Here is a 12,428-nt window from a genome sequence, read left to right on the forward strand (position 1 = left end):
ATTTTCCATTGGTAAATAGACTGAAGGATAACCAAAAAATAATTAATTATCAAAATCTTATCTAAACCTCATACTTTTTGGAACGGTTTGTTCATGATCAAACAAAAAACCTAGGGCAAACGTATTTTCAACGCAGCTAAATTAATTGACTATAATGTAGTAAGACTAACATGTCAATGAAGGTATAGTATTTTTACTTTTACTTATTTGCGACTCAGGTATCAATACTATTCTTCTATATTAATCTACGTCTGTTTAAAAAATTATTTAGATGTTTAAATTGTATATAGGAACCATCTCCATTGAGGATATAAACCGGAACACACCCAATGTAATTGACAAGAATGACGATTCATGAAATTTTCCTTTTACAAGTGACATATGTGTTATTTTTCAGGTTACACATTTTGCCCATATTATTATTTTAAGTAATCATAATAAGTCATATTCAAGATGCAAGTACCTCCAGTTTTCATTGATATGTCCTTAGAGGATCAGGTAACTTATATCGCCCACAAAATAATTGTCCATGTGTGTTTTTGAGGTTATATTATTTTTAAGGCTCAAGAACTTCGGGTATATTTGAAAAATCTTGGAGCGGAAATATCGGAAGAGAAATCACCAAAAGGCATTGAAGACGATTTACATAAAATCATTGGGGTATGTGACTCATGCTTTAGAGAAGGCCAAGAAAGTGATGTTGAAATGGTGTTAAATGATATAGTCTCTATCATGGTCCTGGTAAGAAATCGTTTTGAACCACATCAGTCATGAAAGGTTATTGGAGGTGATTCATAATAAATTAATTTTTTTGCTGAATTCTAGATTCTCTACTACTTTGACAATTTTTTTGTATGAATTTGGTTTTTAAAATCTTATTTTCAAATTTATTTTGTACCTAAAACAGCAGACATTCTCTGTTATGTTTTACAATATACTTTTATGAGTAATCCATTCTTCAAACTAGAGTTATAGTCTATTTTAGAAATGTATATAGCAATAAAATGGGGAATTCCGTCCAGTTCAGCTCAATTTCGGTGTCGTCCATAGTTGTAGGTCTTGAAATATTGTGTAGGGATTACTTAGGTAGTAGATTATACAGTTATGTTTTGCATTTAACGGGTACCGTTTAACCTTCTATTAGTGCCTCTGCCTAATTCCAACCCTATTTCAGATTCAGCTTAACCATGCGCAGTAAGGGCTATGGTGCCTTACCCAAAATTTTTAGACCTTTATAAGTATATTTGTTTAGTTTTTGGCATCAGTATTTGTTGTTAAGCCATAAATAGTGTTCACAGTAAGATTCTCTGTGTTCCCCTTTGCATACCTAATGAGTTTTTATTGCTCTATACATTTCTGAAATAAACTATAACTGGGTTAATTGTGAACCATTTTGTCATGTTTGAAAATCACAAAGATGTAATATCTTACTATAAATTTTAGAGTTTGCTATTCCCAAAACCTATTCAAATTATGATATTACTACTGAGGTAGGTACAAATACAAGATATACAGTTGTTTTTGAGAAAATACTTACGAACCAGGTTTCAAGAGAGATCTGTCAGGATCCTCTTAATATACTTTATTGTTATTTTCAATACCCATTAGAATTTTGTCTTTTTCATTATTGCTATCTAACGAATTTCTCCTTCAATGCAGTCTTTTTTGGTGACTTCGCTTTGCTTTTTGACAGCAAGGATTTTTTCTTGCTATTCTTTTTCTTTCCTTAAGCATTCAATTCAATTCTTGTTCGTCACATGGGTATCCATTTTGTGCTCTAGCAATTAAACATAAAACTATTTGTTTTTCGACATCTTCACTCAAAGCTGAATGTCTTCTAAGTCTCATTTTTTGTATAGCCACTTTTCTACCATTGATCCTGTGGTAAATTGCCGAAATGGGTGCATAATATTGTTCTTGATCTTCCTTGTAAGAACAGTTATAATTTATCGATTGCACCAATTAATTTCAATTTAAACGAAAAATCTTATATTTTGGAATTTAATAAACTTGTAACTGTGTATGGTGTCATCTACAGTCTGTTTTACAAAAACCTATATAGGTTCCTTTGATGAAGTTTATTCTAATTTTTAAAAATAAAATATATTAACTATAAGTTAAAGTAAAATTCCAGTACTGGACCGAATTTTTTCCGGTGCCCAGGAGCGACATTAAGTTTAAATCCGACTCTACAATTACCCCAGCCAACCCTATATTACTGGTTTGGCTTAATGAATTTTTGTATTGTTTTGTTTCGGATTTATCTAAAAAATAGGATCTACTGTGAACTAAACAGTAATTTGTAATTACGTAGGATGAGTCTGGTATACTATTTTCATTTTTTTATTACTCTCAGAAAAACAAAGATATGACGCCTCATTAATATTGAAATTTCTTGTAGTGTCGTAAATTTTACTTCATTAGAATAGACCCTGAGTATTCTCCATTCAGTTGTATCTTGTTTTTTTTTTTGGTTTCATTTGCTTACTTTTTTTCTAGATACCATTAGAGAGATCTGAAAATATTATCCTAGCTTTTTGTGAGAAGTTAACAAAAGCCCAGGGTCAAAAATTGGGTTTGGTATGTCTTAGAGCGTAAGTATCTAGGTATCATATAATTGTTACCACAAGAAATGTTTTGAAGTCTCAAAATTCGTTTTTAAGAATTTTTTTTATTATTTAAATTAATCAATACAGTAAACATCCATCTAACATCTACCAAACTTAAAAGGGAACATTTAGAGATTAAAAAAGTTAAAGTGGAAAATGACATGAATACCAAATCTTGGAAATGAGGTTGCTAAGTCTGCGACTACCATAAGGAGTGGTGAGATAATTCCTCTTTTGAAAAATTCAACTTTGAAGGCTAGCGAGGAAGTTGAACAATAGCCAGGTCCATAAGGTGGTTTTCTGTCACTGGCGTTTACAGAAAACAAAGTTTTTTACTCACTATGGTTCCTCAAATTAGAATGGAAAGACAATAAATACTTATTGTTCATACACTGGGCCTTGAATAGATTTCTTGAAAATTTATTTCTTGAAGGTTGTCTAGGTCGATTTCTCTTAATTTGATACTGGTAGTTCCCTTTTGAGAGTTGGTTGGAAAATTTTGAATCCTTAGAGGCCGTGGTTGAATATTTACTGGACTCATCGGGAAAACGTTTTGAGCTTGACACAATTTATTATTAGGAAATTTATTATTATTTTGAGTTTGTACATTACAACCTTGATTGTAGGAGGTATTTCAATTATTAAAATTACCTCGATGATTATTGTTCCTATTTTTATTATTTAGTTTCTGTTTATTCACATTTTTATTTTAAAAATTTTGAAGATATTGAATGTTATCTTCATCCAAAACAAATTGCAAGGCTTGGTTTACAAAGTCAGGCTTCATATAATTTATTGTTGTTCTAAGCGGTTTTTAAAGTTGAATTGTTATACCAATCCTTCTTTAACAATTCAATATAATGTGTTGTTTTATGTAACTCAACATAACTGCATATTAAATTTACAATTTGTAAAATTTTATCATAGAAATGTTGAGATCGTTTGTTATTTTCTTGTCTAATGCAGCAGGCCTCGTCCCTATGATTTGCAAAATTTTTAGTAAGGGTGTCCTTAAATGATGTCCAAAAAGTGGCATTTTGAATATTTACAAGCGGCTTAGCATCACCACGAAGTTTAGAAATTAAAAAATTAATCAAATATAAATTTTGAAAATAATTTGGTTGTTCTCTATCATAAAAATTGTTAATTAATGATTCGCATACGAATAAGTACCTATTGAGTTCATTAGGATTACCATCGAACTCTGGTACACAGTTTAAATAGTCTGGTTTGAAATCTGTCATATTATTAAAATTTTATTTGACTTATTTTCTAATCTTTCATTGAATCTTTCTCTGGTGTAGGAAAGAATCAATAGCTATTTAATGATAAAGTAAATTAATATTACAAATTTGAGCATATCTCTACCCAGCTATAAGAGTGAACAGTTTCTATTTTGGATGTGCACTCGTTGCAAAACTGAGCGATATTTGTTTCAACTTTCGACGCTAAACGTTGTGAAAAGTAGTGGTATGTATGTATGTATGGATTTGGGGTCTCGTTTACACTGCGACCCAAAAGATCTATTGTGTCCCCCTTTCTTGCTGCGGTACTGGAGAACCCAGTGTTTACAGCTGATCCATCAATTAAACTTCTTTTAAGTCTGGGATGCCTTTAATTGCCAGAGATCTTCATCTTCTATTTCATACGCACCCAGGTGTAGTGTTCTGGAGTTCCTTAGTGTTTCACACTTTGAGAGAATGTGGATAGATGTTTCATCCTCTGTGCAACAAAATCTGCACGCCGCATTATCTGCTAAGTCTAACGTCTTCAAGTGTTTGTTGAGGCGACAGTGCCCCGATCGAACCCCTGTTAGTATTCTTAGATGGTTCTTATTTAAGTTATACATTCAGCAGATCTACTCTGGTTATAGTTTCCCAGAAGAGTCTTTCCTACCTCTGCCTCTGTAGGTTGTTCAAGTGGTAGTGGTGCTCTATTGATGTGATTATCGATTTTTTGGGAACTAATCTACCACAAACAGCTCCACTCACGAATCGCGACACAGAGCTCGATTTCCAATCAATGGTTAAAAATAAATTGTTACGTTCGATACGCGACAATTTGGATATCCTGCGCCAGATATGTTTGGAAGTCTCAAAATTCGTTTTTTAAAAAATTATTTTATTATTTATAGCAATTATTAAATTGTTGATATTATTGTCCTTCCTAGTATGTAATTTCGAATGCTGTTGTGGCTTGAGAACTCAAAATGAAACTGTCCAAGATTATTTTTAATGCCAACGTTTTGATCTTTGATTTGATCTTTATCAAGGCTTAAAATATATGGCATATTATATCTCAAACGTTGATGAAGGTAAACAAGTAAACAAAAAATTGTGAAATTAGAAGTAAAACAATAATCAGATAGTGTAACAATATAAATAACTATACATATATATATATATATATATATATATATATATATATATATATATATATATATATATATATATATATATATATATAGAAATGTTTCATGCAATTAAGAATTGTAACTATCATTAACAAAATTGTAAGAAAGTTCCATTTTTTGTCATTGGTTAGGATGGAACTTTCTTACAATTTTGTTAATGATAGTTACAATCGAGTAAAAAAGAACAACAATGACAATTTGTACGAGAATTTATAATTTAATTATGCTGATGTCGCATCTTCGCATCATTCTTGACGTGACGTTTAAATTTATATATAAATGAATAGGACACACTGCATGTGAGATAAACATAAACGTTTTTTGAAAAAAACTCGTAGAGACCGTTTTTGTAGATCTTTTTAAAACAAATCTTTTATTACAGTAAAAATTGATTCAACATCTACAAAACTTGACTTAAAAGTGAACAATTCAATGATTGAAACAGTGAAACATGATATGATCAGAAAATCTTATAAATGAGGTTGCTGAGTCTGTGATTCCTATATAGTGAGATAATTCATATCTTATAAATCTTAATTTTCAGGTTGTGGTTACTATTCCAATCTCTAGATGATAGATCACCAATGCGTTATCCAGTATATTACCATCTCATACAAATTGCCAAACAAACAGATGCCGTCAAGTTTGTATTTCAAAATATTGATCATCTCAAACAGCAATTTGCTAACTGTCCCCCATCTAATGAACAATTACAAAAACTGTACAGACTCTTGCATGAAGTGTTAGTCAAATCTAATCAGAGGTAAGTATTCTGATAAAAATTTTTGAAGACAACTAAATTTGTTATATTTTTAGTGAACAAGCAGCTCTAGTTATGATTGAATTACTTGGAACTTACACTGATAAAAATGCGTCACATGCAAGGGATGATGCAATACGTTGCATAGTATCTGCATTAGCAGATCCAAATACATTCCTTCTTGACCCGTTACTATCTCTAAAACCTGTGAGATTTTTGGAAGGCGAGCTTATACACGATTTACTGAACATTTTTGTTAGTGAAAACTTGTCTGCTTATCTCAAATTTTATAAGGAACACAAAGAATTTGTTAGCGCCCAAGGTATATTTACAGATAGATTTCTTTTTAAACTTTTAAATAATAAATGTATCAATTTTGAATATATTGTGAAATAAATTGGTATTTAAATATCTCATGTACATTACCAGTCAGAAGTTTTTGCCCACCCCATAATCCACTAATTAAATTTCAAAATAATGTCTTACAGACCAAAAATAAGAGTGTCCCTTTACTTTATACGAGCGCATGTTTATATTTTGTCGGCTGATTTGTTTATTATTCTTTTACTGTGAATTATTTATCTTCCGTGTTGCAAGTATACTGTGGTTTCCCTGTAACTTGGTGAACCAGTTCACCAGCTAAATGGCCGACGATAGAGAATAATGCAGCCACAGCTGTACCCGTCCACCCCTCATTTAAATTGAAAAAATAATAAAAATACTTACACCAGAGCTCTATTTTCGTTTTCTTTTGGCCGATGGTCATTCGCTTTTCTTCCTTTTCAGCCAGAACAGCAAGCACAACCCCAGCCCTGCAGAGAAACTCCTATATCAGGGCCAACTCCAACAAATCCTCTTATAAAAAATTTCCCTTATTCTACTTAGTGATAGTTTGTGTACGCTCTGGCCAGCGCTTGATCAGCAGAAGATTTATCTTCCACTATGACAATGATCCCAAGCATTCCTCTAAGCTATGCAAAGAGAATTTGAAAGAATTGGTAAAGAAGAATGCACTTCATAGTCGCCCGACCTCAACTCTATTTAGTTGTGGGACAAATTGAACTGAGAAATCAGGAAGTAGTGTCCTACTTCCACTTCACATTTTTGGAATATTTGTAAAACGAATGGAACCGAATAGACGACGATTATTTGTCGAAATTGCTACAGAGAATGCCACAATTGTGCACCAAAACAATAAAAGGGGTTATATCGATGAAACAAAAATTTAAATACTGTTTTATTTTTAACTAAGATCTTCAAAATATGAATATCAAAACAATCTTATTGTTTTTATTTATTGTGCATCACGAAAACTATAGGATGGGTAGAAACTTTTGATTGGTAGTGTATATTCAATTTTCAAAAATATGCAGAACAGTTATTTGCAAAAAAATTCAATGATTTTTTCTGCAAATTTTGTATTTGTTTTAGGATTGAATCATGAGCAGAATATGCAGAAAATGAGATTATTATCATTTATGCAACTTGCAGAATGTAATCCTGAAATATCATTTGATGTTATTGAGAAGGAGCTGCAAATACCGGCAGATGAAGTAGAATGTTTTATTATAGAAGGTAAGCTTAGATTACGTTAGATAATCATGTTGAATGCTCTACACTTTAGAAAAAAAAATTGCGGAACAGGAATAACAATTTAACATCTTTATACAAACAGAACACACTGTTTACACCAACACTCTTAATTACTGTCTGACGCGCTTTCGATAACCAAGTTATCGTCTTAAGAGACGCGTCAGACGGTGTAATTGTGAGTGTTGGTGTAGGGGTGGTATAAATAGTATGATCAATATGAATATCACCAACGCTTCCAGAAATTCCAACTTAGTAAATCTTTATCCAACTTATTTCCATTTTAGCACAGTGTGAGTGGGGATTTGTTTCACTATCCTGGTTCATTTGCACCATAAGCTGATATATAGTTTTAAGAAATATATACAAAATATGAAAAAATGCAGATTATCAACAAATAATTCATGTATTTGTGCTCATGCAAATAGCATAGTCCAACGTAATCAACTTTTAGTTGGTGAAGCTTATCCATGAAGTTCAACAAAAAAATGCTGCAGAATAGAGATGAGAATATAACAATCAAAGAAAATTAGCGAAGAAACTATGTAGGTTGAAAAAAAGAGAATCTTTAGAAGACCAAATAAAAACTATAGAGGGAGAATATCAAAGGAAGGAAATTTAAAAAGTTTTACAAAGATATTAAACGCATAACAAAACAAGAAATTTTGAATTTTGAAGAAATATTTAATGTGAAAAATGACAGAAATTGAAATGCACTCGAAGAAATAGCAAATGAAAAAACCTTCAAAGTCAACTTAAGGCTTTACAGAACAGAGAAGTTGAAGAAGTGAGAAATAAGATGAAAAACAATAAAAGTCCCGCGCATAATGGAGTAACAAAAGAACAAATAAAAGATTACGGTGAACAGCTTAAAGAAGAAATTTTCAATTTACTTTGTTAGATTTGGAAAACCGAGAAAACGCTAGAAGCATGGAGAAAAGTCATTATATTACACCAAAATGGATTCACTTTAATATATTTTCCGAGCTTTCGAATATTTATGTATTCATCGTCTGGGAAATAATTAATTAAAATAATTTTCGGTGTTTTTTGATCATATCATATGACTACGACCTGATTAACTCATCTGTTTACGAACAACAATGAACGAGATCAGGGTTAGTTTCTGAACATTCAGATCATGATCGGGTTATCCCGATCATGGTTTCTGAAAAGTCCTTTAATTACTTCCTGTTAACGTTTAGGAAATTTGATTCCAGTTAGACCACTGTCTTGGTTACAATAAATGCAAAATTATTTGGAAAATAGTTTTAATAATTTCTTCACATGGTGCGATCCATTGGCTTCTCAGATCACCAGATTAATCTTTAATTGAAAAAAATACTTCAACCAACTATCTCTGTAGGACACATTAGAATATCATTTAAATTGAAGAGATAGATTATTTAAACTTTTTAATGAGTTTTTCGTTATCGTTTCGAGTTTTTCCATTTTTTGCATCAACCTCATTTCAAGTCTTTATGGCAAAAAATCCCAACATTTTTGAAGTTAAATTATTTGTAACGTGGTTTTTGTCACTTGGTCATTAAATTCAATGAATTATTGATTGAAAATTTTAATTTTTGTATTTCGTATTTGCTTTGATACTGAGAGTAACCAAACCACAACAAGTTAAAGTACTAGAATAGAGTGAAGTATTTGAATTTAGTGTGATTTATCAAGACGTTTGATTGAGACTTAGACCGAGAAATTATAATTAAGGTGATTTTATCTCTTTCAGTTTTAAAAACGAAATTAGTGCGTGCAAGAATGGACCAGTCTGCCAAAAAAGTATTTGTATCAAGTACAATGCACAGAACTTTTGGTAGAGCACAATGGCAACAATTGCGTGATTTACTCCATTCGTGGAGAGGTAATCTGAGTACTGTACAAGAAGGTATGAAGAGTGTTGCCGCAGCTCAGCTAGAACTTATGAATCAACAGTAATTATTGACTTAATAATAATTTCTAATAAAATATTATAAGGTGTATTGTTTTTATTAATTACGATCCAAAATATTGTATTGGTTTTCTTTGATAGATTTCTGGCCATATTGGAAATTGATGTTAAATTTCTAATTAAAAATTTATTACTTGAATATCAAATTTTAACGATTCGCAAAATTTGAAAGAAGTTGGAATTTAGTTAATTTAATCACACAAATTTGTAATGTTTACCAAAACTCATCACGTCTTAGGTGTTTTCAATGGTCTGTAATAAAAAATTACTAACGTTCGCCTAGTTCTCTTGATACAGGACTCAATTTCTGATGGACATATTATAGTTCATAGTTTCATTGTAGGTAAAGGGGACGTTGATCACATATGCCTTTAGATAGGCCTGTCGCTCTCCACGTGTCGTTACCAAAGTGCGGGGCAAATAGATATATCGAAACTGGTCTTATAATACCCCAAAAAACCGCGCACAAATATGAAAGTTTGCTTTGTAAAGCTTTAACTGACTGTAATTGAAAATCGTAATGTATTCGATATAAAAGGAGAAAAATATTTTCTAATGTTTACCAAAACTCGTCACGCCTCCGGTGATTTCACTGGTCTGTTATAAATAACTAATTATCGCCTAGTCCTTTTGCGACAGTACTCAATTTTAATGGAAATATCAAAACTTGTCATATAATATTCCAAAAACTGAATACAGATGTAAATGTTTGCTTTGAAAATCTTTGACTAAATGGAATTAGAAATCGTGATGTAATTTTATGTAAAGGACAGTAAAATAATTTATACATGTAATGACTTGATTGATATCCATATTACACCATTTTTCAATATTAATCCTAAAATTAAATCCACATTAATGTAATTCAGAAATTTAGTAGATGGCATTTCAAAACATATCACAGCACTTGAAGGAATGAAGCTCTCCGAAGAAGCCCTTTGGGATATGATTATTATTTATATCATTTACAATAAATCTTATACTTCATCTGAATTACCTACTTTATACAATTTTATAGAATTTTTCAAAGAAAGACAAGATGTATTGGAATCTCATTCTCAAACTTAAGTACACACTAATCATAATCCATCAAATATTCAAGTCCAAAAATACAGAGTCGCAGTCAAGTATATTTATCAATTAATAAATTAACATGTAACTTTTGAAAAGGTGAACATTATATTTGTACATGTAATGACTTTTCAAATGAAATTTCAATGAAAGATGGGACAAGGTAAAAGAACTACAGTTATGTTCAAACTGTCTGAGAATAGGACATTCAAAAGAAAGTGCAATTTAGGTTTCTGTAAGAAATGCAGACGAAAACACAATACATTATTACATAATTTTAAAACAATGAAAAACATAAAAAACAAGTTAATTAATGCAATTCTAAACTAGTCAACCAGTCATGCAGTGACTCTAACATTTCTTCTATCTCTCAAGATTCTTCAAATGTTTTGTTACACACAAATTCAATGTATAATCAACAAAATAATTACAATCCATCCTTTCTCTCAAAACTGCAACTTTCAAAGTAAAAGGTTAAGGCAAATTTCAAGCGTGTAGAGCGTTATTAGACTCTGGAGCTCAATCCAGTCTAATCAATGAATCTTGTTACTAGCGTTTAAACCTAACATTGATCCCTGTTAATGTGTCAATCATGGGAATCAATCAAACAGTATCTACCTTTACAAAAAAGACTTTATTTCCATAGACGCGAACTATAATAATTTTCCAAGCAATATATGCTGTTATGTCGTTCCAATAATATCATCAACCACACCAACAGAACAACCCATACAGGATTTTACGATGGGCCCAGTATAGGCCAAGCATGTACAACTCTGGTCCTAGCTTGGATGCCATTATTGGCCCAGACTTGGTGAGACTCTGGGGTGATAACAATGTCCCTTGTCTGGTTGCATTTAGGCAGAATCTACCATTGATTAGCAATATGTTATAAATTCAGGCCTCTCATTTGCTGTTGCTAATCGATGGTACGTTTTGTACAAACATTGCTAACCGCGGGTAGATTTTGTCTCCCTGGGAATACTATACGCACTATTGCCAATAGGAGGTAGGATTTGCCTTGACGTTGCTAATCAGCGATATGTTTTATATGTGCACGTTCATTCATGAGCTTGCTGATAGAAAAGGAAAGATATTGTAAAAGGAACAATACAGGCTTTATTATTTTATTTATACAAAATATTTTAAATTATTACAGAAACATTTTTATGTTTAGTACGACTTCGCATTTGGTACATTTTTATTTACATTGAAAGCGAGATTTCTTGTACTTTTTGAGTGTGTTTTTCACCAGTTGCTGGTCGACGCTTACTGCTTCTAGTTACACCTGGTTTCCTTCTGGAGATGGACATCGGCTGAACTCTTATTGAAGCACCAGCTCGATTGCTTAGGCCAAAGCTACTATCGCACGTACTTAAAAATGTATCCCTATTTTTTGTTTTAGCTTTATCCAGCCTTTTTAAATATCTGTACAAAAGTACTTCACATGTACTAAACTTAGTATGATGTTCTCGTAGTGCATCAGGAAAATGTTGAAACTCATTATCATTAGTAGAAAAAGTATTAGTTTCAGCAGAAAATTCTGATATCCACTGAAAACATTCTTCACTAGACTTAATGTCAACCCATAGCACTGTTTTTTCTTACGATTGATTTACCATTTCATGGCGAAAATTTGTTGGAAATTTAAAACCAGTATTCATATGATAATGAATAATAATAATTAAGAGACACTGACTACTCCACGCGAAAAATAAAACAGAAATGCACGACTTACAAGATGATGCAATAATGCATGTGTAAACATACCGCTGATTAGCAACGTCACGGCAAATCCTACCTCCTATTGACAATGTTTGTACAAAACGTACTAGCGATGAGCAACAACAAATGAGGGACCTTAATTTATAATCTATTGCTAATCAATGGTAGATTCTGCCTAAATACTGCCACTTGGTCTTAGTCCAGTAATTATAGTAGCGAAAATATAAAAAAATATAAAAATATAAAAAACATCATTTACAACGCATACTGTACAACAAATAATTTAAATATAAAGAATTT

The 12,428-nt window shown here is 31.6% G+C and overlaps 1 protein-coding gene across 1 annotated transcript; it reads left to right on the plus strand.

Moving 5' to 3' along the window:
- The first annotated feature begins 94 nt into the window (after positions 1–94).
- Positions 95–9,361, plus strand: LOC130440761 (eukaryotic translation initiation factor 3 subunit M). Its single transcript, XM_056774084.1, has 7 exons — positions 95–498; positions 562–741; positions 2,500–2,594; positions 5,567–5,785; positions 5,839–6,104; positions 7,214–7,357; positions 9,114–9,361. The coding sequence occupies exons 1-7, from the start codon at positions 454–456 to the stop codon at positions 9,317–9,319; spliced, it is 1,155 nt and encodes a 384-aa protein (XP_056630062.1). The 5' UTR covers positions 95–453; the 3' UTR covers positions 9,320–9,361.
- The last annotated feature ends 3,067 nt before the right edge of the window (positions 9,362–12,428 follow it).

The sequence above is a fragment of the Diorhabda sublineata genome, chromosome 2 (assembly GCF_026230105.1).
Source record: "Diorhabda sublineata isolate icDioSubl1.1 chromosome 2, icDioSubl1.1, whole genome shotgun sequence".
NCBI classification, from domain to species: domain Eukaryota; kingdom Metazoa; phylum Arthropoda; class Insecta; order Coleoptera; family Chrysomelidae; genus Diorhabda; species Diorhabda sublineata.

Bases quoted from the DNA above. Each gene is read 5' to 3' on its own strand.
- LOC130440761 (XM_056774084.1), top strand. From the start codon at position 454: ATGCAAGTACCTCCAGTTTTCATTGATATGTCCTTAGAGGATCAG. The intron at 2,595-5,566 runs GTAAGTATCTAG...CTTAATTTTCAG, and splicing joins GGTTTGGTATGTCTTAGAGC to GTTGTGGTTACTATTCCAAT. The intron at 5,786-5,838 runs GTAAGTATTCTG...TTATATTTTTAG, and splicing joins TTAGTCAAATCTAATCAGAG to TGAACAAGCAGCTCTAGTTA.